Below are 23,617 nucleotides of genomic sequence, written 5' to 3' on the forward strand. Positions count from 1 at the left end.
AGTTCCTTTACATCTTAAAAAAGTAGTGTGTGCATACAGCGTAAACTATGTGTTAATAAGGGCTTTTGAATGTACAGCTACACGACTAACGTATTCTTGCTAACACCTTTTATATCTCTTCCACATATGCTGCATTTCTCACTTAATGCTAAAGTCTGTAGTTGCCTGGTGATTAAAAAGTCAGAGTGGGTTCTCAGAACATATTTTATATTTAAAAAAATGTGAGTATTGGAAACAGGTTAAAAAGTGTTTAATGAATTGCAGAGTATTCAAATAAGAAGTAAATACTGTATTGAGAGGTGACTCAGCCAAATTACTTTTCCTTTTTCAAATATTATTTGCAACAAAAAAAATAGGACTTAAATTTACCCTGACAGTTTCATCTTTTCTGGTTTATCTTTATTTGAAATAGTAATTTCAAGTAATGACTGCAAAACAACATGAGGTCAGAAACATTAGTTTTTGAACTTTCCTGTGAGCTTTATTGAACTGTTCCTTCTGTGATTGAGCAAAATATTTGATTGGGAATTGCTTTCCTTTTTCAAGCTTCTATCTGTTGCATAGCAATTGGAGGTATCCGTATAATTCTCTGAAGAACATATAGAGATCTAGCAAGAGAATTCTTCATCTATACCTGCATATCCAATACTGTTTATTAAAGCAGGATTACTTGAGCAGTCTCCCTTGTTTAAGAGAGAGGAGTAGGCACTGTGTATTTTCTGACTTAGCAGAGACTGCAAAAAAGTATTACTAGAGGTAAAAACATTTAACGTTGCTAGGAACAATGATGCATGTATATTTCTGAGTATATGATCTATATTCAGAAACTGGGTGTAACAAGACATGCTATGGTATTTAATAGTAGCACACACTGGGATGTACTTGCTGCAGTGGAAATGAATTCGGATTACTTGTGCCAGCTGGTGCTTGTTTGTTTGTTAAAGAAAACACAAGTGAAAACAGGAGGAGAAATTTGTCATTACAGATGTGTATTAGTGCTTGCAGCGCATGGCTGCGGTATGTTGAGGGGATGAAGCTAGGGAAATCAGAGTTGAGAAATGTTTTTCTGCATGCTTCAATGAATGTGACCATTTTTCTAGTAGCCTTGTGTTATAAGAATGAAGTTATATATAAAGTTCTGTCACACTTGTAATGCATAAATTGTGTTTATGGTGAGGACCGATGTACCACACTATATTCAAGTTTATTAAATTCAAACCTGTATTTAATGACTGAAAATGTCTATCATTCAATGAGCAGTAGAATCAAATTACAAACTTTTTGTTCATTTTTAGAGCAACTTAAGAGTATTTGAAATGTGTTGGTGGTATTCTCATTTTTCTGAGATACCAGTTAAGGATCTTTGTTATCTTTCAATCTGCAAGAACATAGCATGATACATACATTGTATGCCAAATCCTTGTGCTACACTGTATATTTGCTGCCATCAGCATGGATGCCTTTACTGTTTTCTTTATTCTCACATTACTTGTTAACAAAACAAAGTCGATTATAAGAGCATAAAATGCAAGACAAAGAGGTTTAGAAAAACTGACAAAGCTAGCTGAAAATCAGTGAAAAATCCATGTATGCACAACAGAGCAGGCATATTGCGTATTATTCACACACAAAGGCTGCTATTCTCTAAGAAAATACTGTTAAACTAGAGAACATAAGATCTTGTTTATCAGAAAAACTCAAGGCCCCATAATCCAAACCAGTGGATTTTGACTAAACCAGTGGATGGAGAATTTATACAGAACATTTCAGAATTAAGTTTGAGTGAAAAAATGGAAAGGAATTCCTTTTTAAAAAAGTTCCCCCCAAACAAAATTATTAAAGATTATGTCTAGAAGTCTTGATAGCTGTAAAGAAATTTTCAGACAGACTTCCTTTATCCACAGTTTTGTAAACTTAAATTTTTTTTTTACTTTGTAAGACCAATTAGTCCTCTCTTCCACCACTTGAGGTTGCTAGCAATTTAATTTTAGCATCATCTTAAAAAAAGGCATTGCAAGAGTTTGAATGCCGTATAAGATCATATTATAGACTTGACAGATTTATTTAAGATACTATCTAGAGAAACAGTCTTTGCCCTAGTGTGGGGAAAACAGATTAATTGTGGGGTTTTTTTAAGCTTTGAAGAACAGATACAGAGGAGACTTGTGTTTCAAGGCAGTAGCTAAAAAAGGATGTCAGCCCCTATCTGTGTAGAGATCATTTGCAGTTTCATTTTAAGAAATTAAAAGAAAGCACAGAAAATCCTAGTGCTGGTTTGTAAAAGCATCTTCATCTCACTCTGCCACAAAACTCACTGTATTCATTATTGCTTAATTAGTGTCAATTTGAAATAATTTGCCTGTTAGTATTTAAAAAAAATAGTATTTGTTAAGTAGCCAAAATTGAAAGCATGTAAATTCTTATTGTAGTAGAAATTCCCCTGTACACACTGAATGATAATAATAGTAGAATTCAGTGCAATCGTTTTATTTTGTTTATATGTGGCTGTACAGGGTGACAAATGTTGAAACATGTGCATGAGTGCATAGCAGAAAGTGATCCTGTGTTTTGCAAATTAAAAGTACATTTTCATTGAGAATATTTCCATAAGCATATCTTGGATCTGGGTGGATGACTTCAAGTCCTGGGGTGGACAGGATTGCTAAGATTTTCAAAGTCATCATTGCAGGGAGGATAGAAGTGTTAACTGTTCATTATTTTTAAACATCATCTGTTTGTTTGGGTTTTGGGGTTTTGTTTGTTGGTTTTGTGTGGTTTTGTGGGTTTTTTGGTTTGTTTTTTGGGGGATAATTTATGGTTTGTTTATTTTGTTATGGTCTAGGTGGCTTTCCAGAGAAGATTTTCTGGTTTTTATCCTGCTCATGAAAGGGGAATTGCTTTAAACTGAATATGAGGTTGTTGTATAGTCAGTGCTGTAGGAGCTGGAGAATTAAAACACATTGTAGTAGTTCATAGCAGTAGATTTTTACCTTCTAGACTGACTTGGGTTCCCCCCCCCCCCACTAAATTTTGTGTGCGCATGTCATTTAAGTAAGTTGTAGTGGATTTTGAATGACAGCTGACTGTTCATATTATTGAATGAGAACCAAATTTATGGAAATTGAAATTAAAAAAGGGAAACTGAGGATAATCATGTGAAAATTGTCTGCTCCCCTCCCCACCTATAGTGATGAAAACAGCACATTAATTTTCCATTGCACAATTGAGCTTGAAACTGGGAAAGTATTGAAAATCTGAAGTGCCATTGAAGTTGTGTGAAGAAACAGTAATAAAAGTTAATAACTTTTCAAATTCAAGGATTGACGTTATGAAATGCTGGTCTTAGTGCCTGCTGAAGGCTTAGAGAGAGCCATCGTTACAGACTGTGATGAATGCTGTTTGACACTGGGCTTTCAGATAATTTGCTTGGCTGATGTGCTCGGGTGCTTGCAGTGTTAGAGTCTTACTAGGAGGAGGTTGTGTCAGGTTGTGCATTGACTTGGTGCTTGGACTGTATTTTCTTCTGGATAAAGAATTGTTAGATCTGAATGGGGCAAACTAGATTTGAAAAATTTCTGAAGACTTTTTAGTTGGTGTACAGTCTGGTTTTAGATTAGCAGTATATATTTTGTTCATTTAGTGTCCATGGGTTCTTTTGCAATGATTATGAACTCCCATTTCCTGTATCTATAAATAATGCAGACTAACATGGAATACAGTGGTACATCCACTAGCAGCCCGAGTTGCTTTTTCAGCATGAAATTCTAGTATTGCCTCCTTTCTAAAGGATGCTGGGCTACGTCTGAAGCTCTGACCTTTAACTTCAGGGCTCTCTGTGCTGGGCCCAGGCTGTCCATAAGTAATGCTGACAGATTGGCTTCCTTTGCTTAGCAGATGTGTTTGCATGGGGGATGTTGCTTGCTGTGCAGGAGATAAGTTTCTCTGGTGAGAGAAATTAGGTTGTGTGATATGTTTGCTTAGGGATTTGGGTTCTTTTGCCCAGTGTCCAAAATAATGTCATTTCAATGATCAACATTTAGATTAATAATTAAGCTCCAGTATTTATATCTTACTTATTGTGGAAGGGATTTCAAACTTCTTATTCCTTTAGATGACTGTTGGACCTCTATGCTAGAGCAGTATTTGTGTAATGTTCATATTCAGTGCAACTCCCTGACCATTAATTTTTCTTACTGGTTATTTTTGCTAGAAAGCATGTACAGTCAGGATGCATCAGTGCAGTTTTTTTTTTCTTGTTGTTATTCTTTAAAACATTAGTACAAACTTTGATGACCACCCAAATAAGTTGTCTGTATCACATGACCGGTATGCATCCATGCAATCTTGCATTGTTTTGTGGGGCCTGAAGTCTTCTTTGGTATATGCTAAATAAGGAGATTAAGTTGTTCAAGACCAATGTCTCACTATTTCATTAGTTACTCTTTTTGAAACATGAGTGGTTTTGTGCAGTAGTCTCACTTGCTTTGGCGGGCTTTACAACACCACCACAAAGTTCATTGTAGATTGCTATTTGTGAAACATTGTAAAAAAATCTGCCACTTATATTAAATAATGGTCTACTGAATGTGGATACATGGCTTTCTTCATTCTGAGTTCTATGTAGATATGCATAAGACCATCAGCTTCTACATCGAGGTGCTCTGTATTTAATTGTAGGTTGAATTCTGAATTCAGATGCCAAATGGATAATGATCCCCTAAATTTCTCTCCATTTTCAGTGTACCTCTTATAGAAGTGTCTGTTACAATATATGAATTTAGGCGTTTAAAACTGAAAAAATCAGTTTCAGTTTTCATGGTGTTCATATGTAAGTAGTAATAAGAATGTTCGAAAGTGTATTTAATAGAATACTCAGGGGTCTGACCTTTTTTTTTTTTTTTGTAGCATAGATCACTTCTACTGTATCACTATATTAATTTATAATTGGATAGACTGACTTTTTCCAGATAACAGTTACTCAGTGTTGCATTCAGAATTATTGACTCCATCTTTGGGAAGTTAGGGAAGTATTCATTGTCTTTGTTTTTAATACAAAACAGTTAGGCAGTTGAAACTGTTTCTTATGAAACTGTTCTAGTTAGCTCTGATGTTCTCTGTGCAGTATTGTTAGGAAATATTCTAGGCAATTGTTCTCTTGAAAGGAAAAGTGATACTTAGAACTGCTGTCTATCTGGACTCTGTTTTGAAAAATACACCTGAGTATTTTTCAATTGCTTTGGTAGGAAATTATTTTGCCCTATGTACGTATTGGTCATACCAGTTTCAGACATTAATTTCTGTAATTAATTTGCTTTTTTTTTTCCTAACTAATCTATTTGCAGATGTGATGCAGATCCATCTGCCCTAGCTAAATATGTTCTGGCTTTGGTAAAGAAGGACAAAAGTGAAAAGGAACTGAAGGCATTGTGTGTTGATCAGCTGGATGTATTTCTTCAGAAAGGTATGGGCTTTGTCATAACAATTAAGATTGAGTGAAAATTCTGTCTTGTTCAATTTATTCAAGCAATCGTTTACCACAGAGTTGGGCTTTGATCTCTTTATTAGCTTTGTTACTTGGTAGAATGTAATTCATTTTTCATAAAGTAATTTTAAAAAGCCCAGGTGTATAGGTTAGCACGCATATATTAGGTATATGTTTTGTTAGTACTCACAGAGGCCCAGAATCATAGAATAGTTTGGATTGAAAGGGACCATAAAGATCCTGTAGTTCCAGCCCCCTGTCCTGGGCAGGGACATCTCACACTAGACCAGGTTTATCAGGGCATGGTCTGACCTTGTCTTGCATGCTTCCAGGGTTGGGGCATCCACAACTTTTGGGCAAGTACTGAACCTCTGTATATATATATATATGCCAGAAATATTTTTCCAGATGCTTTATTAAGAGACATTAAATAATTGAAGAATTGAAAACTTTTGTGAAACATTCTTCATTATTGACAAGTTTTTTGATTCTGTAAATGTCCTTTTAAAATATAAATTAGGGACACAATATTTAAAGAAAATACTCTTTGTTTTTTTTTGCTGAATGTAGGTGTTGGTGGCTTGTCTGGGTTTTTTGGGTTTATTTATTTATTAATTTTTAAAGCAAATGTTTACCATGGTTTTGTATAATGGATATTTGTACACTGCTTACTTTTAGAAACTCAGATATTTGTGGAAAAACTGTTTGATGCTGTGAATACAAAAAGCTACCTACCTCCACCAGAACAGCCATCATCAGGAAGCCTGAAAGTAGAATTTTTTCAGCACCAAGAAAAGGAGACAAAAAAGGAGGAGGTGGGCATTGATTTTAATTTATTTACATGTGCATCTTTTTCCTCATTCATGTAATTTGCTTATGTGTTCAACTTCATAGTGTTTATTAGTAATAGTTACTAGCAATTTATTATAGTTCATATCAGTAATAATTTATGTTTATTAATCATATTATTAATAATTACATGACAGTATTAAAATAAGTCAGAAGATTTGTTCTTGGCTCATTGAGCACTGCTGCATGATTTTTCTAACACAAGTGGATGTTTCAAATGTAAACCAACGTGGTTTTGCTGAGGCAAAGGTAAATGAGATTATTTAGTAGTGTAGGAGCTGCAGTATAACCTGCATTAGTTCTCTGGTCAAAATTGCTGTTGTAGTTGTGCTGCACATTAATTCTCCGTAAATTCAGGCTGCCATTCTAAATTGCAATTCCCATTCCTTCAGCTGCTTGATGCAGATAATATCCTTTTGTCACATGTGTTTATGTTGTTCATTGAGCCAGAAGAGTAAGTTTTTGCTTTTCAATAGCAGCCCAAGTTTGCCTCTGTGAAAGTGTTTTAAGTGTGAACTGAACTAGATAAGCTGCTGATGAAAGAAAGACTTTGGTGTTGGTTGTTGAATATCCATGCTTTCTCAAATCTTCCCAAAGCCTTAATATGGTTTTTTGTCTACCTACAGTAAAAGCAGCTGTATTTTCAGTGCAGCACTATAAAGATTATTTTATTTCATCTCAAACAGGGATTTGGATATTCCTAGAAATAGAAATAAGCATGTTACAAAGATTGTCTTATTATGTCAGAGACTAAAATATTTAATTTCAGTGTTACTGCTGATTGCTCAGTGTTCAGAGTTTTTGGTTTTTATTTGGTTATGCAGAAGTCTGCATTTTAGTGTACTCATATTTTGATCTTATATATGTGCTTTGAATGCAGATCGTTAAAGAGGAAGAGCGAGAGAAAAAGTTCTCGAGAAGATTAAATCACAGCCCTCCTCAGTCAAGTTCTCGCTACAGAGACACCAGGTAAAAAATTTTGTTTAACCCCTTGTATTATATCAGTAATCAGTAAAATAAATTCAGTAAAATTAATTTTACTGAATTAAATACTTTGTTTCTTTATTGTCATCAATAAGCCTGAAAAGAAGGCTTCTATTGCTTTTACGCATATGTAGTTAAGTGGCGAGTGTATATCAGTGTAACCTGTGTCTCGAGTTGTGCACAGCTATTATCCTTGGAGTTTTAGGAGTAATTCTGGTGTTAGATTTGTGGTTTATATTGCAGTATTTATTCTGCTTGATATTGAGTTTGAATTTTGATTTAGAAGCGTTCCCTTCAATAAGTCTTGGTGTTTCCAACTTGGGGAATATGCAGTACTGGACAGAAACAGAAATTAATATATGTTTTAAAATCTTAAGTATGGTAAAAATAAAACAAATAAGCAAAATTAATTTTAAAATCCTTCTGAGAAGAAAGGAGTAGCCATAAGTTCCATACAATTTGTAGCTCTTCTCTAGTTTTCCAATGAGATTTCTTAAAGTTTTTAAGTAGTTAAGATTTCAAATTATGGCTTCGTAAGTCTTGTAATTAACCTCTAATATTTCATGTTTAGAAGCCGTGATGAAAGGAAAAAAGATGAACGTTCTCGGAAGAGGGATTATGACCGAAATCCTCCCAGAAGAGATTCCTACAGGGATCGATACAACAGACGGAGAGGGAGGAGTCGGAGCTACAGCAGGAGTCGAAGTAGGAGTTGGAGCAAAGAGAGATTGCGGGACCGTGATCGAGACCGGAGCAGAAGCCGGAGCAGAACGCGAAGCAGAGGTACCAACAGTTGGTCTCTAAAATACGGTGAATGTTTTCTACAAAATTTAGAAACTAAACTTGAAAACTGTGTTCAAAATGTACTAGAGTTTCCTCTATTGTTCTTGTTCCTTTATTCAGATTTAGCTTTGTTTTCTGTGGAAATGAGGCTTTTTTTATTCAGATTTTAGTTTTGTCCTTGTTCCTTTATTCTGATTTAGCTTTGTTTTCTGTGGAAATGAGGCTTTTGTGATTGTGTTCTCAATGCTTGTTTTCCTCCCTTACCCTCTGTTCTTCTTTAATATCTTTGTATTGAGGTGGCTGTGCTGGCCACTTTTAAGCATTGTTGCACGAGAGGCAGAAAAATGCAAGTTATTTCCATTTCATTAAGTTTTAGGAAACTCAGAATCTGGTTTAGGGAGATAGAGAAATTATTATTGATTTATAAAGGTGGAACTGGCAGAGAAGTTGCCTGTTTAGCAGTAAATGACTTGTCAAACAGAACAGTACAGCTCAGTTCTTTTGGTCTTGTCCCCTCTTTAGTGTCATAGGTGAAGGGCTGAAATTGTTACAATAAATACTTGCATTTGTGCACATATCCATAAGACTTAAGACTTCAGTACAGTAGTTTGTAGAATTAAACTTCTTTGAAAAGGGGACTACTTGTTCAGCTGAAAAGAGTGTTTTTTTCCCTCAATAGTTTTGAATGGAAAATTGGAAAATACCAAAGTAATTGAAAAGTGAAAGTAATTTTATATCTTTGTCATGTCTTTGACAATGTACTGATAAAAAACAGTGTGGTAGAACTCTCCTTGGTGTTATTTTTTTTTTTTTCTGTAAAACAGGCCTTGGTAACTCAGCCTTAAAACTAGAAATGCAGATTTCTGGAAAATATGAGAGCAGATATTTTCCAGACAACTTATTAACAAGCAAATTAAATGACATGCAGCAGTTTAACTAAAAGATAACAACATGATTAAATCTTAATTTAAAGATTATTTACACAAACTGAAATGACAGTACCTTATGGATAATATTTTATAGTGAAAGCTTTGTTTCTTAGAACATGAAGAAAAGCCTGTTTTACCCACACTGATGAGCCATCTTTAAGACATTTCATAATGTTCCTTTAATGTGGAGTTATTTAAGTCTGTTAACTTATGTCATGACATAATTAGTCTGTCTTAAATGGGGTACTTACTTTTTATTTGGTGGTAATACTAGAAAATGAAGAGAATAGTTTGTATGTATTCAGAATGAAAGGTCATTTTACTTGCTCTATCTGCCCAGGAGTGTTCCACACCTGTCAAGCATTATCATTTCACCTATTAAGGCAAAGCTTTGCATGCAATAAATACATGCATTTGAGTGCAACAGAAAATGAAGATCAACAAAATGAAGACACAACAATAACATTGTCTTGAAACATTAAAGATTTGTAACTTTTATAGTATTTTCAAGCTGTGGTTACCTTTTTGTTGCCATTGCTTCCCTTTATTCAAAAAAAATTTTACATCTGAAGTTCTTACATCCATCACTAAAGAAGATGTGCTCTGCCTGAAGTTAAATTGGATATCTGCTCTACTGTGGCTATATCTGTTATTAAAATTGCCCAGGGACTGACTATGTACTTCAGAGATTATTATTTTTCTGATTAAACCTTTGGAATGTAGAATCATGGAATAGCTGAGGTTAGTGGGAGACCTTTGAAGGTGGTGTAGTCTAACACCCTTTATCAAAACAAATAAACTGGAGCAGATTGCTTAGGACCAACTGGGTTATAAATAACTCCAAGGGTGGAGACTCAACAGGCACTTTGGGCAACCTGTAAAACATTTCAATTATTGTGTATATGTATTGAGTTGATGTGGAGTAAAGATACTTAGAGAGTAGTGGCTGCTTCTGGTAAAAAGGTGGCTAAGGAATTACTCAGTATAATTTTTATTTTTATTTTTTTGTTACAGAAAGGGATTTAGGAAAGCCAAAATATGACATGGATAGAACAGATCCATTAGAGAACAATTATACTCCAGTTTCTTCTGTGACAAATATTTCATCTGGCCACTACCCTGTCCCTACACTGAGCAGTACTATTACTGTTATTGCTCCTGCTCATCATGGAAATAACACTACTGAAAGTTGGTCGGAGTTCCATGAAGAGCAGCTGGACCACAACTCCTATGGAAGACCTCCGCTGCCAAAGAAACGCTGTAGAGATTATGATGGTAAGTACATTTTAATTTTTTAATTGCTTCCTGCAGCTATGATTGTCCCCTTTATGAAAAGATTGAGGTAATTCACCCTTCTTTTTCTGATCTTCTCTAGTATAGTGGGGTTTTTCTATTGCACACTTCCTGATTGCAAATTTTACCATGTTACCACTTCTTACTGACTTCAGACACCTTGCTCTTTTAGTGTTTGTCTATTTTTTTACTTGCTAAGACTATTTTGTATAAATTAGAAAGAGTATATTAAAAAAATCCATTTTTACCCAGGCTTTCTGTCTTAGGTCATGTTCCAACCAAATTCTGTGTGTGGTGGTTTTGACAATGGTTGGCACCTTACTGGTCTCATCCTATTTCATTCTATCCTAACTAACAGACAGTTTTTAACTAGAAAGGTCTAGAGCTGAAACTTCCCAAGCTCATTTCTTTCTGTGTAGGTGTTTCTTAAAACTGGCTAGGTTTTCACTTATCTCTGTCTTAAGCTTTCATTTTAAATGTCTTGTGCCAAAATACACACAAGAGGCTGCTGCAGGTGGCAGTGCCTTAACTAAACTCAACCCGTCAACCTGTGAACTCAGGACAGTTGAAATCTTCCTGTAAAGTTGTTTCTGATGGATTTTGTTGTTGTTTTATTGCATACCACAATGAGAAGTTTAAGTTCTAGGCCAGTTTACATTCAGAATTCTGATTAGATTTTTTTTTAAAGTAAAAACAAAGGGAAACTGAGCTTTCAAGTGTTGGCAGAGTTGTACTGACAAAGAATAGCTTTGCCAGTGTACATCACAGCGATATGGAACAAGTGGAATTGTGAATGTGTCATTTCGTTTTGAAGTTTTCTATCTTCAGTGGCTACATGTTTCCATCATACAGTTCTTCCTATTTGCACTTGCAAATTTTCAACTTTACCCTCTGCTGAAATTCTGGTTTTGTTCAATTTAATGTGCTCTATAACTCTTCTTGAAGATGAGGTAATACATACTGCTTCCCCATATCATGTTTTGAGGAAGTGAGCACTCCTCTTTCTTCCTATTTACCAGAAGGTGTTTCAGCCTTTTCCCTGTATTGCATTGACTGGTATTTTGGTGTTGTTTCTGTGAACAGTGTTGCTAAACAGATAATAATAGAAGAGTCTGGGCTAGAAAGGCCCTTTAAAGTCATCTAGTCTGGCATCCCTACAGTAGGCAAGGTCATCTTCAACGAGATCTTGTTGCTCAGAGCCCACTCCAGTATGACCTTGAATGTTTCCAGGGATGGGGCATCCACCGCTTTTCTGGGCAACCTCTTCCACTGTTTAACCACCCTCATTATAATAATTTCTTTTTCTTATATTTGCTTTGAATCTACCATTTTTTAGTTTAAAACTGTGACCCCTGGTCCTATCACTTCATGTCCCACTAGAAAGTTTGAAGTATAAAGGCTGCAGTGAGTACTTAAATTCGCTGCTCTGAGCCTTCTTTTCTCCAGTCTGAACAGCTCCAACTCTCAGCCCTTCCTCATAAGAGAGGTGCTTCAGGCTTTTGGTAGTTTTTGTGGCCCTCCTCTGACCTCCTTCTATGTTTGACTTGTATGTAAAAAAAAAGTGAATGTGTATTCATTTTTATTTATGTATATTTAATATTTACAAATACATATGTTATTTGTAAATAACAAATTTTGTTCTTATGTAACCACATTGAACTATGGCAAATGTTTATAATGTTTCCTGAAATAATTGCAAAAGAGGAAAAAAGTGAGTGAATTTGCTCATGTTGGAATTTCATAATATTAACTTCTAACTTTTAATTGGGGTTTCTCAATCCTAGCATCTGCACTTTTTGCTTAGAAACAAATTGATTTTGTTAATGTGATGACATCTAGAGTTCATTCTTTGCTTTCACCATTTGTTATAATACAGTGCAGAATTAGTTCTTTAACAATAAATTAAAACACTTTTGTCCTAGCAAGTTTCTGCAATGTCTTTGTGTGCTGACTGTTTAGAATAAAGTTAAAAATTTCATTTTCTAATCTAAGCTTCTGCTGGTATGTGGAGCTCTTAATTTACAAACTGCCACATTACACATTGAATGTCTTGTATCTACCCTGAATCGAGCTACACCTGAATACTAACATCAGTTCTTTTTGATCTTTCAGAGAAGGGTTTCTGTATGAGAGGAGACATGTGCCCTTTTGATCATGGAAGCGATCCAGTAGTGGTAGAAGATGTGAATCTTCCTGGCATTCTGCCTTTTCCAGCACAACCCCCTGTTGTCGAAGGACCACCTCCTCCTGGACTTCCTCCCCCTCCACCAATTCTCAGTCCTCCTCCTGTTAACCTTAGACCTCCAGTACCACCACCAGGCCCCTTACCACCTAGCCTTCCACCTGTAACAGGTAATTACAAAAGATTAGACCCAGGGGTTTTTTTTAGGAAAGCCTGGATCTTACTTGAATTGTATGCAGTGCAAAAAGCTGTTTTGAAGAATCCCAGCTGTATTATGTAAAGTTGAACTGTGCTCTGCTATGGCATAGCTTACCTCAAAATTATTCTGTCTGATGATAATGATTGCAGAGTTGGTTATTGTAAAATGCTCCATGCTAAATATGACTACTCTTTAATATGGAATAATATTTTCATTGTATTTAAGCAAAAGCATGACATGGCAAAATTCAGTTCCTTGAGTATTATAGGAGAAGTTGTCCAAAATTGACTACGATCAAAGTGAAAATCCTGGAAACAACTAATCCTTACTGTTTCATTCACAGTAATAGAAGTAAAGATAATTCATCACCACATCAAATTTATACCTGAAAATACCATTTGAGATTAATTTTAAAACTAAACTTGTTACTAAGAAAAAGTCTCAGCTTTGTTTACTGTTTCACTGGAAAGTACTTCAGCTGAAGCAGTAAGAATTACATGAAAACTTATGTGCCTGGCTGTCATTTATAAAGTAGTTAAAGTTTCGTACTCAGTTGCCTTGTGTGGTTTAAAAGCTGTTATGTTAGTTTTATGTGATTATTCCTTTCTCTATTTTTTTCCTAACTTGGGTGTGTCCCACTTCCTAAAATTATTCAGGAGTAATTGATATTTGATATTGTTTAGAGGTTTCTTTAACTGTTCTAATTTCCTGTTGATAGTATATTTAAGAAAGATATGAATGAATGTATTTATTTCAGTTAATATAGAATGTAACTTCCTCTGGTTTGGGCAGTTCTGCCTTACATGCTATTTTCAGATCTGGTTCCCAAGTTCAGATATATCACTTTATAACTTTTCCCAAAACCTACTCTTGTCAATGATTAAACTGAAGATCAGGCTTGACTGCTTAGCTTTGAAGGAGTCACATTACCTGTTTTAAAAAAAGTCAAACCAACCAAACAAAAAAACTCCCTCAATTTTAAGAAGAGTTCCATTAGAGTTGAAGGTTTCTTCTTGATTGTTTGGAAAAATAATTTCAGTCAAGTTAGTTATTGTCATCATGGCATATTTTTGTAATATTAGAAAATACTTTTTTACTTCAAAAATATAATTTGTTTCTTTGATCAGCTTTTATTGAGCATTTTAAAATGCTTCATTTGGTAAAGATGAATACTGGTCTAGCAATTAAATTTTACTTGTAGAAAGAAGGTGTTTGGAGAAATGTTAAATGATTCAAATGCTTTTCTGTCTAATCCAAGTTCTGAGTCATTTGCTGTTGGGGGTGGTTTCATGTGAATTTGTGGTACAGCATCAAGTCTACAGATGTGCCCTCTCAGCCCCTTTTTTCTTAAATAACCTTAAAAGCATTTCAGATCAGTTTCCTTATGAGGGGAGTGTAATGAAAGTGTAGTGGATAATAAATGAATGCAGCGTTTTCCTTTGTTTTTTACAGGACCACCCCCTCCCCTTCCACCATTGCAGCCTGCTGGCATGGATGCCCCCCCAAACTCAGCAACCAGCTCAGTTCCTACTGTTGTTACCACGGGTATTCATCACCAGCCGCCTCCTGCTCCACCCTCTCTTTTTACAGCAGGTGTAGTACTGAGGCTTTGCCCACAAGGTTTGCTAAATAGAATAACATTGATTCATATTATACTGTACTTTATAGAGATTATAATGTCATAGTTTGGGAGAATAAATTTGTATCGTATAGATTGTGACAGTAAATTAACTTTCTTCTTTTCAGACTTAATTCAAGATGTAAAGTAAAATTTGCCTATAAAGTGTGAATTTTGACTGGAGAGTAATATTTTCATTGTGTTAAAGCAGAAAACTTGGCATGATGGTTTTTTATGATAGTGGTTATACAAGTCTTTTATTGTAACTCTATATTGTAATTAAATTAAATATTATATCTGAAAGCTTAAGGGTTTTAACTGCAATTTATTTTAATTAGACAATTTCTTTGTTACCAGAAACGTATGACACAGATGGCTATAATCCAGAAGCTCCAAGTATAACAAATACTTCAAGACCTATGTATAGACATAGAGTACATGCCCAAAGACCAAATTTGATAGGACTCACATCAGGTGATATGGATCTACCACCCAGAGGTATGCTCTCAAAGCTATACTTAGTTTAGCTGATTTTTTTACATTAATGCAGGTTGAGGAACTTGGCAGAGAATACTGGAAAATACAGCATTTTCCTAAAATCTTCTGGAATTAAGAGATGTTTAGTTGAATAGGAAACTATGTCTATAATTGCTTTGTGCATTTTTACAGGTAGAATGAAATCTCTTGCTAGAGTATTGCAGTTTAGCTGTAGTAACTGGTCACTTTGTATATCTTTTGTACAGAAAAATGTTAATGTTTCTGTAGTAGAATCTCAGGATGATTTTTGCTTATAGAGGAGGGAGTCATTTTTATCTGGTAGCAGTTTTATGCATGAATAATCTTAACATCACAGTTCCTGTGGTCCTGAGAAGAAGCAGCAGCACACAAAATAAGAATGGAAGAGGGATAAAACCATTTTTAATGTGGTTTTTATTTGCACTTGTATGTATTTCTATTTAATCTTACTATGTTTCTGTTGGTGTATTTTCAGTGAGGAGTCCCCCAGTGTGATTCCTGTTCTTCAGCAAAAGTGACTCCTTTCCCAGTCCATCCATAAATCTTGCTCCTAGGTGCTATTGCCCTGGAGTAATGTGCATTTCCTATCATGACCATTTTTGTGTGTGCCATCTAATAGTAGAATGGAGGTGTTAGCTGGAGTGGTGTGAGCCTCAGAGTATTGCATGGGACATTGTGAATCATTGTGAATCAGAGCACAGTCATCTCGAGGCAGATGCCTTCTGTCACACCTCTTTTGTTTTCTGTATGTGTGATGTTACTGTGACAAAATGAGTGCTATTAGCTATTTTGATCTGTCACAACATCTGTTGATAGTTAAGAAGTCTGTGACCAAGGTTTGATTCAGTCAGAACAATAATCATAGTAATTTCAAAATAAACAATTGTGCTTTTCAGTGCAAATTCAATGTGAGCAGAATATTTTTTTACAATCAAATGCACAGAAAATAAATTATAAAAAAGTAAAATCTTCTCATCTATTTACAGAAAAACCTCCTAATAAAAGTAGTATGAGAATAGTGGTAGATGCTGAATCCAGGAAAAGAACAATTGGTGCAGGGGATGGTGGAGTTCCTACAAAGAAGACTTGGTTTGACAAGTGAGTGACTGTTAACACAGTGTTGGCTTAAGAGCTGGAATTTCATTAACTGCTTTACTGAAATCTGAAACATGTATATATGTATATATTTAAATTGCAAGCAAGTGAAACTGAGTACACTGGTGGTACTAAAGTAAGTCATACTATAGTGTGAGCTGTATTTATTTGACTGTCTTCTATCAAAGGTAGTATACAGATAGGTGAAGTTTCTTTGGATGATACTAAGATCTGTTCCTTGAAAGTTGGCGCAATATAAGAAACAGGGAAGCTGCAGTGTGATGGTTGTTAGAGATGACTGATTTTAGTTATGAAATGTGAATTTTATCACTGCTATTTTGATTTGAGTTGCCAGGTATGTTACTGAGAAAAAAATAGAGTGTGCAAGGTTGGAAGGGATTTTAAGAGATTGCTGGGAGTGAGGAAAGCCTTGAAGTAATAGTTATTTGAAACAGTAGTGGGAAAGTTTCATGGAATAACTAAGAAATAGTTTTTGGAAAGAAGCAATGTAAAAGTCAGGAATTACACTGACATGAGAAAATAAATATGAATTATTTCACAGATTTATGTGCTGAGGTGTGCTGAGAATATCAGTGGGGAAAATAGCAGTTGTATGGTGTGTGTGCTGTACTCTCCTTCACTCTTCTAAAATTGCATTATTTTTTAAGTCTGCAGATCTTTGTGTCTCATACACACATGCTTCTGTGTAAGCATATAGAATTTAACATTGTGTTTGCTAGTTTGCTATGGATTTCTGGCTTGATTTTTTATTTGTTGCAGGCAAAATTTTAACAGAACAAATAGTCCAGGTTTCCAGAAGAAAGTGCAGTTTGGAAATGAAAATACAAAACTTGAATTGAGAAAAGTTCCACCAGAACTTAACAACATCAGCAAACTTAATGAGCACTTCAGTAAGTTTGGAAACTTAGTCAACTTGCAGGTAAGAGTCAACAAAGAGAAAGCAATACATTTTGATGTAAAGGTAGTGGTAGTTGCTGAAAGAAGAATGCCATTTTTTTTCCTGGTTCCCTGAAACCCTTAATTATTTTCCTAACTTGTTTCTTAAACAAGATCTCATTGGTTTTAATGATATTGCCATTGAAGAAGCAGAAATAAAATGTTCTAGTAATCTTTTAGATTTTTAACAAATTTGTTCCTCAGAGATAAGACTTTTAAGAGATATCGTTTAAAACATTGAAAATTGATTGCACGTGGGTTTTTCTCACACATTTTATCAAGTTTGGCTATGCTCTCATAAACACTGTATATTCAGAGATAAATTGTAAATACAGAAAACCTGCATTTCTCATCCAGAAGGCAATCCCTGTGACATAATTGCTTTCCATGGTAATGACGGTTTGTCCCTTAAAATTACTTTGTGATTTATTGGAGTCACCCAATAAGCAATTGAAGAGAGAGGAAAGCAGTGAAAGAACTAGGGCCTGACTTAGGCTGATGTTACATATATATTGCAGGCTGCACGTGTAATGTCAATATTTCATACCCAGTCTCTGAGCTACTCAGTGTGACCTTTCACTGTGCTTCATTAACAACAAGTTTCAGGTGCTACCATGCATTTTTCTAAGCCCTTTCTTGTTTGTACTGAGGGCTGGAATGAAGAAGTGCAGCAATATTTTTGTACATACTGATACAGTACAGGATAAACACTCTGTGCCTGTCTGAACACTGGAGGGATTTTAAATCTCTCTTAATTGCTATTAAATATTTCTTAAGCTTTTCTGTAGTTTACCTAAGAATATGGTGTATTAGCAGGCAATATTATTCATTAAGGCAAGTAAAACATGGATGTGTATGGAGAGACAGGTATGTATATGGAGATTGCAAGCTATGCTCTTCTTGCAGAATAAAATCTTGGCTTTGGAAGCTAAAATGATGTGTTAATGCTCAAAGGAGGGAAATCAACATGAACTTTGCTGTCTAGCTCTAATATTAGATAGGACATTTACTATCTGACCCCTGCATTTTTCATAGTAATTTTCTTTACTTTGCTGATGCTTCCTTTTGTCTTTCAAACAACTGCTCATATTTGCAAACAGAAATACTGGTTGACTGGGGGTTTTGCTTTACTTTGTTAGTTTGAGGTTTTTTAAACTATTCTTAAAGTTTATTAGCATAAACTCAAGGTTGATTTTGACACCAGGCCTTTCAAACGGGCTCATGAATGGGAAGTATTTATCTAATGACACGTATTGGGATTTGGGTGTAAATTGTGAGCTTCTAAGCCTAAAAGCTAATGATTTAATGATAATTTAGACACAAATGAGAATCCTCTGTGTGGTAAGTTTTGTTCTTCTGTTTTAAATCTTAGGTTGCATATCAGGGTGATCCAGAAGGTGCCCTTATTCAGTTTGCCACCCATGAGGAAGCAAAGAAAGCTATATCAAGTACAGAAGCAGTATTAAATAATCGTTTTATTAAAGTTTATTGGCATCGAGAAGGCAGCGCACCGCAAATCCAGACTACCACACAGAAGGTAGAGGATCTAAGTCTGTTTTAACATATTATGTAAAAAAGAATCTTCAAAACATTTTTAATAGACTGTTTATATCAAGTAAACTAAGTCCTTTTGAAATAATGACTACTTCATGTAATTAATTTCCAAAGTCACTCTTCAGTTGTAAATTCTTTGACCTGATATGCAACGTTCAGCAGTTGATTAGCAAGATGAGACTGAAGTTATTTAAGGAAAGCTCTTCTGTGACTTTCCGTGTATTCTACTCTGTTATCATGTCAAGCAAGATTTGATGAAGCTCTCTGCTGAATAATGTCTATTTTGCTTTAATTAATATAGGCTTTTTGATTTTTTTTTGGTAAGGATAAGAAAGGCAGCAGAGCTATATTTCTTTTCATGAAAGATGATCTCCATTTTCTTCCATTAGACTCTGGTCTTTCCCTTTCCCTTCCTGTTGAGCATGCGTATTGTTGTACAAAGTAACAGAAGAATTTGGTTTACACATAGGTGTCTCTGTGTATACACACATAGATCTGAGGACTTGCAAACAGCAGTGGAAAAGAACTGCATTACAGAGACTGATTTTCTAGGAAGGTATCAGGGATGTTTTTAAGTAGGGAGGTAGTTGATGATCTCTATGATATCCAGGGATAGAATGTCTGGGAATGGATTGCAGGTGTATCACAAGAGGTCCAGAGTGGGCATGAAGCGTTTCTTTGCTGAGAGAGTGGTCAGACAATGAAACCAGTTTTCTAGAGGGGTGGCTGATGGCCCCAAGCCTGTCACTCTTTTTAAGAGGTATTTGGACAGAATCCTTAACAATGTGCTTTAAACTTCTGGTCAACCCTGAACTTTTGGTCAGCCCTGACCAGACAGTTGGACTAGATGATTGTTGCAGGTCCCTTACAACTGAAATACTCTGATCTACATTTTTTTATTGAATTGCAGAGACACCTTTGGAAGTTGTCATGTTCGTAGCAGCATTGGCAACATTAAAAACAATAAAACAGCAATTACTGTTGTGAAGGGTAGATTTGTAACCTATGTCAGGCCAAATCAGACTTGTCAGCAGTACAGCAGTGGCTGTTCTCAAGCAGAAGAGGAACCTTGGGTTTGCCATGGCTCTCTGGGTTATTGAGTTGAGTCTTCTCAGTTAGCAGCTGGTGTAACAAGTCCTTCAAAATATCTGTGTATCCTGCTCTATTGGATTTGCCATCAGTGTGGAGCAGCACATTCTGCACTTCAAAAATACGAGACAGGCTCTGTAGAAGAAATGGTCACTTAATTATATATGCTGATCTGATATGTGAATGACTTTATTTAGGGGATTCTTTCAGTTGCTGCTCTGAGTTGAGAATTCCTACTTCCTCTTGATGGTGCGTGTCATCATCATTTAGAATCAGTGACCTGATTTTCCATGGCAATCCTGCTGTACAGCATTTTAGCAGTTTTCTTTCCCACCTTCTTTGTAAGAAATGCCCTGATTTTTATCTTCAAAATTCGGTTTTAAATGACATCTATCTCACTGTCTTCCCTGTTATTATCCTTTAGATTTTATCAGTATCTTTAATACTTTGTCTAAAGTAGTGCTGCTCAAAAAGGGTATTTATTTTCTAAGTTTGATTTTCGTCTCAGCCAGAAGAGGGCAGTGGAGTACGGCATTTGCATTCCTGTAGACATTCCCTCTTACTCAAAGGATAGCTTGGACTATGCTATCAGCTTATTTGCTGATTATGCTGTTCAGAGTATTATTGGAGTATTAACTCTATATTTCCAAACAAGCATTCAATCTATATAGGTCTTATTTGTAGTAGTCCCATAATTTTTAGTAGTGTTAACAGCTTCCAATCACACCACCTTTAGCAAGTTAACTTTGCTGGTTTGAGAATGAATTCCCCTTAGTCCTGGGGACAGTATTAGATGTTCCTGCCTCACCCAGAACAGCCATTTAGCACATGTCAGCAGACTGCATTTTGAAGTCTGTTATCAGCAACAGAAGGCACACAGTAACAAGAAGAACTTTTAACAGAAAATTAAAATTTTAAGTACAACGCTTCTATGTTCTTCTACTCCAAGATATAACATCTAACAAATTATTGAGTCAGTAAACACGTGTTTTTTGTTCATAAGTATTTCAGGAGCATGAATATTTACTTCTCTTTTTGTTGAAATTAATATTTGGTATCATATCTGTGAGTAGTATGGAAGCTTTATACTTCTTCATATACTATAAATACTTATATTTTTGTCAAGATTTCTGTTACATTAATTAATTATGGGTTAATTAATTTCACCTGTATTTGTAATGGCTTCCAACCAGGTTTTGTCTATCAGGCACCAAGACAGGCTTTTGAATTTTGTTCAGTGTAAAGTCAGTTGACTTTTAAATTGTCCCTTCAGTAATATGTGGTCCAGCACAATTGCTTAACCATTGCTATTTTATCAGCAAGATTACTTTGGAAATTCTTTGCTGTAGAATTTCGAGAGAGGTGGAAGTACTTAAGTAATGATGGTGGGAGTCAAGTATAATAAATCATCAAATAAAAGGCTTCTGCCAAGAAGCAGAAAATAATATGCTTTCCACATCTGAGGCAGATAAAACAGGAAGTTCTAGGCCTAAAAGGCAGCACAAAGAGACTTAGGTTAAATATTAAAAAAACATTTTCTAATGCCAAAGTATCCTGAAGCACTTCTGCTTAGAGAGGTGACAGGACCTGTTTCATCTGAAATTTGTAAGAACGAGATAGATAGATACTGTCAGTAATGGCAAAACTGACTTTGCCCTGCAGTGGAGAGAAATGGATTAGGTGACCTTCTGAGAGCTATAAATATGACAGTAAGCTTGCTTGGAAGCATATTTTTTGGTCTTAACCATTGAATGTTTTTGCCGAAGAAAAAAAAAGGAAAGGTGTTAGCTTGTCAGGGTATATCCATTGTAGATTCACAGATTATCTGCTCTCTTTTCTTATTCTTCAGTCCCATGACTGCATGTTTCTTTTTTTTCTATTTTCTCCAAGTTAAACAGAGAGGAGATGAAAAGTGTGACCTATCACTGTAAAAAGTGAGAGTCTTTGTGATACAAGTTTGTATTCTGTTTTTTTCGTAACTAAATAGTTGATGGTGAAAGAGTTGTGAGAGGAATCAGAAGACCTCTTTATTACATTTTATTTTGTTCTAACAGGTAGAATTTAAGTTAAATGTATTCTATTAAATTCTATTAAATGTAAATAATAGAAGTAAATCAGTTGTTTGGTCTCTTCTCTAAGTTGTAAGTGTAGAATGAATGTTATTACAACTCACGCTACACAGATATTCAGTATAACATAATAAATTTCATGAAGTGCTTGTTTATCCCGTCAGATGAATGGTAGAAGGGAAGAAGTGTAAACATAAATTCCATTGTAATTTCATTGTGTACTAACTGAATGACACGTGTAGCAGCCTTCTGTTGTTAATCTTGTGCTGTGCCTTTTGGGGGCTGGGGCGGTGTTGCAGGTGATCCAGCCCTTAGTGCAGCAGCCCACGTTGCCTGTAGTGAAGCAGTCGGTGAAGGAGCGGCTCGGCCCGGTACCTGCGAGCACTATTGAACCTGCAGAAGCACAGGGTGCCAACGCAGAAGTCGCTCAGGTTTGTATCCTAGTGAGGAATTCAGTTGCCTGTTCTTTCTGAAGTAGTGTATGAATGTACCAGTTAGTTCTGTGGTGCAAGTACACATTTACTACTTCAAAGTGCTTCTGCTTACATTGTTAGTGGTGTTTTCCTATTAAAGTTTTCCTCAGTGCAATGATATTTGGCTTTTTTACCTGAGCCTGGTACTTAATTTTTTAGTATTGTAGCTTTTTACATAGTTCAAAAAGAAAAACTGAAAGGCTTTCAGACTGTTTCAGGATTGTTGTGTTATATTGCTGGTGTCAGATTTCAAAATAAAGTGAATCTCTATCCAAAGAACTAAAAGCTAATTTTTTTCTTTATATTTGTATTTTATCTGTTAAACACCTAAAACCATTAGAGAATGAAGCTCTGTATCTAGAAGAGTTTTTAGAATTTGTTCCTCTCCCCTAATAAAAGGAAGAATGTAACCACAGTACCAGTGTGAATAATGACAGAATCTGGTGTGTTACTCCCATTAGAAATAGTCTTTAATGTTTTATTATATTTGCAACATTTCCTTATTAGCATTATGCCACTGCTTTGGTTTTACTTCTGGAAAGGAAGACCGGCACAAATCAGAACACATTTGTAATTTAAATTCAAGCAACTTTCTGCATTTGATACAGATGTAATCTGCAAATAGCAGATTACAGAGCACAAGAGCTGTAGTGTATTTAAAGGGCCTGTGCAGATAATCCTCTGCCAGATAGCATGTCTGGAACTTCTTGCAAAAAATATGTAGGATAATCTTTGATTCCAAATTGGCTTTGTATTTGTCTTACCCAATTATAGACTTATATTAACTGAAAAATCAAATATCTAAAATGAATTTTATTGTTTGAATATTTTTCTTCTACTGTTGCTTAAAAGTTATGATTTTATTAAATATTTTTTTCTAAATTGCTAGTGCCTGTAGTGTACATTTGAACTATAATTATGCTTTGTTTTCTTAGAATGTGACTAAATTATCTGTGAAGGATAGACTGGGTTTTGTGTCAAAGCCAGTTACTCCAACAACTGAAAAGGTAAGAAAATGTTTCATATTCTCTCATATTTATTTTCCGTAGAATTAATTTTTTTATCAAACCCCTTGTGTCAATATTGTTTCATAACTATGAATAAAACAATTTGTGAAGGATTAGTATTAGGAAGTATAATAAGTCAAATCTCAGCAGATGGCTGAATGATTATAAGAAGGACAAAAGCTGCTATTTTGTGGATTTTGTTTAATCTATCAGGTTCCTTTTATTCAGTCATACAAAGAACTGGATATGTTTCATAATCCTGACTTGTTTAGAAGTATACAAAAAAAATTAAAAAATAAATAGATTTTTGACATTACATATGACACTGTAGAACACAGTTCTATAAAATGTTTCTGGTCTTCTGTGACCTTTAAAAGATGATGCTGTAAACATTTACCGTTTTATTTGGTTTTACAATTTGCAGTACTTGTGAAAAGATAAAGGTGGAAATTAATCAGTATAGAAAGGACGAAGGTAAGGGGGGAAAGGTGCATCTGAATTGTGGTTATGAGCTATGTATTTTGGCCAGTGTTTCCAA

At 35.2% G+C, this 23,617-nt stretch overlaps 1 protein-coding gene across 3 annotated transcripts in view; it reads left to right on the top strand.

Moving 5' to 3' along the window:
* RBM26 (RNA binding motif protein 26) overlaps nt 1–23,617 on the top strand; it is a 48,605-nt gene that overhangs the window by 5,795 nt on the left and 19,193 nt on the right. For 2 of the 3 annotated variants that reach the window (XM_036401903.2, XM_036402075.2), the window contains exons 2-14: nt 5,343–5,461; nt 6,161–6,297; nt 7,212–7,300; nt 7,887–8,098; nt 10,042–10,302; nt 12,433–12,672; nt 14,154–14,321; nt 14,677–14,817; nt 15,822–15,933; nt 16,711–16,870; nt 18,260–18,424; nt 21,899–22,030; nt 23,008–23,079. In XM_036401903.2, the coding sequence (XP_036257796.1) occupies nt 5,343–5,461; nt 6,161–6,297; nt 7,212–7,300; nt 7,887–8,098; nt 10,042–10,302; nt 12,433–12,672; nt 14,154–14,321; nt 14,677–14,817; nt 15,822–15,933; nt 16,711–16,870; nt 18,260–18,424; nt 21,899–22,030; nt 23,008–23,079 (2,008 nt within the window). The remainder of the gene's footprint in view (nt 1–5,342; nt 5,462–6,160; nt 6,298–7,211; nt 7,301–7,886; nt 8,099–10,041; nt 10,303–12,432; nt 12,673–14,153; nt 14,322–14,676; nt 14,818–15,821; nt 15,934–16,710; nt 16,871–18,259; nt 18,425–21,898; nt 22,031–23,007; nt 23,080–23,617) is intronic. The other variant, XM_036401989.2, reaches the window with a different exon arrangement.

The sequence above is a fragment of the Molothrus ater genome, chromosome 2 (genome assembly GCF_012460135.2).
Source record: "Molothrus ater isolate BHLD 08-10-18 breed brown headed cowbird chromosome 2, BPBGC_Mater_1.1, whole genome shotgun sequence".
In the NCBI taxonomy this organism is placed as follows: Eukaryota; Metazoa; Chordata; class Aves; order Passeriformes; family Icteridae; genus Molothrus; species Molothrus ater.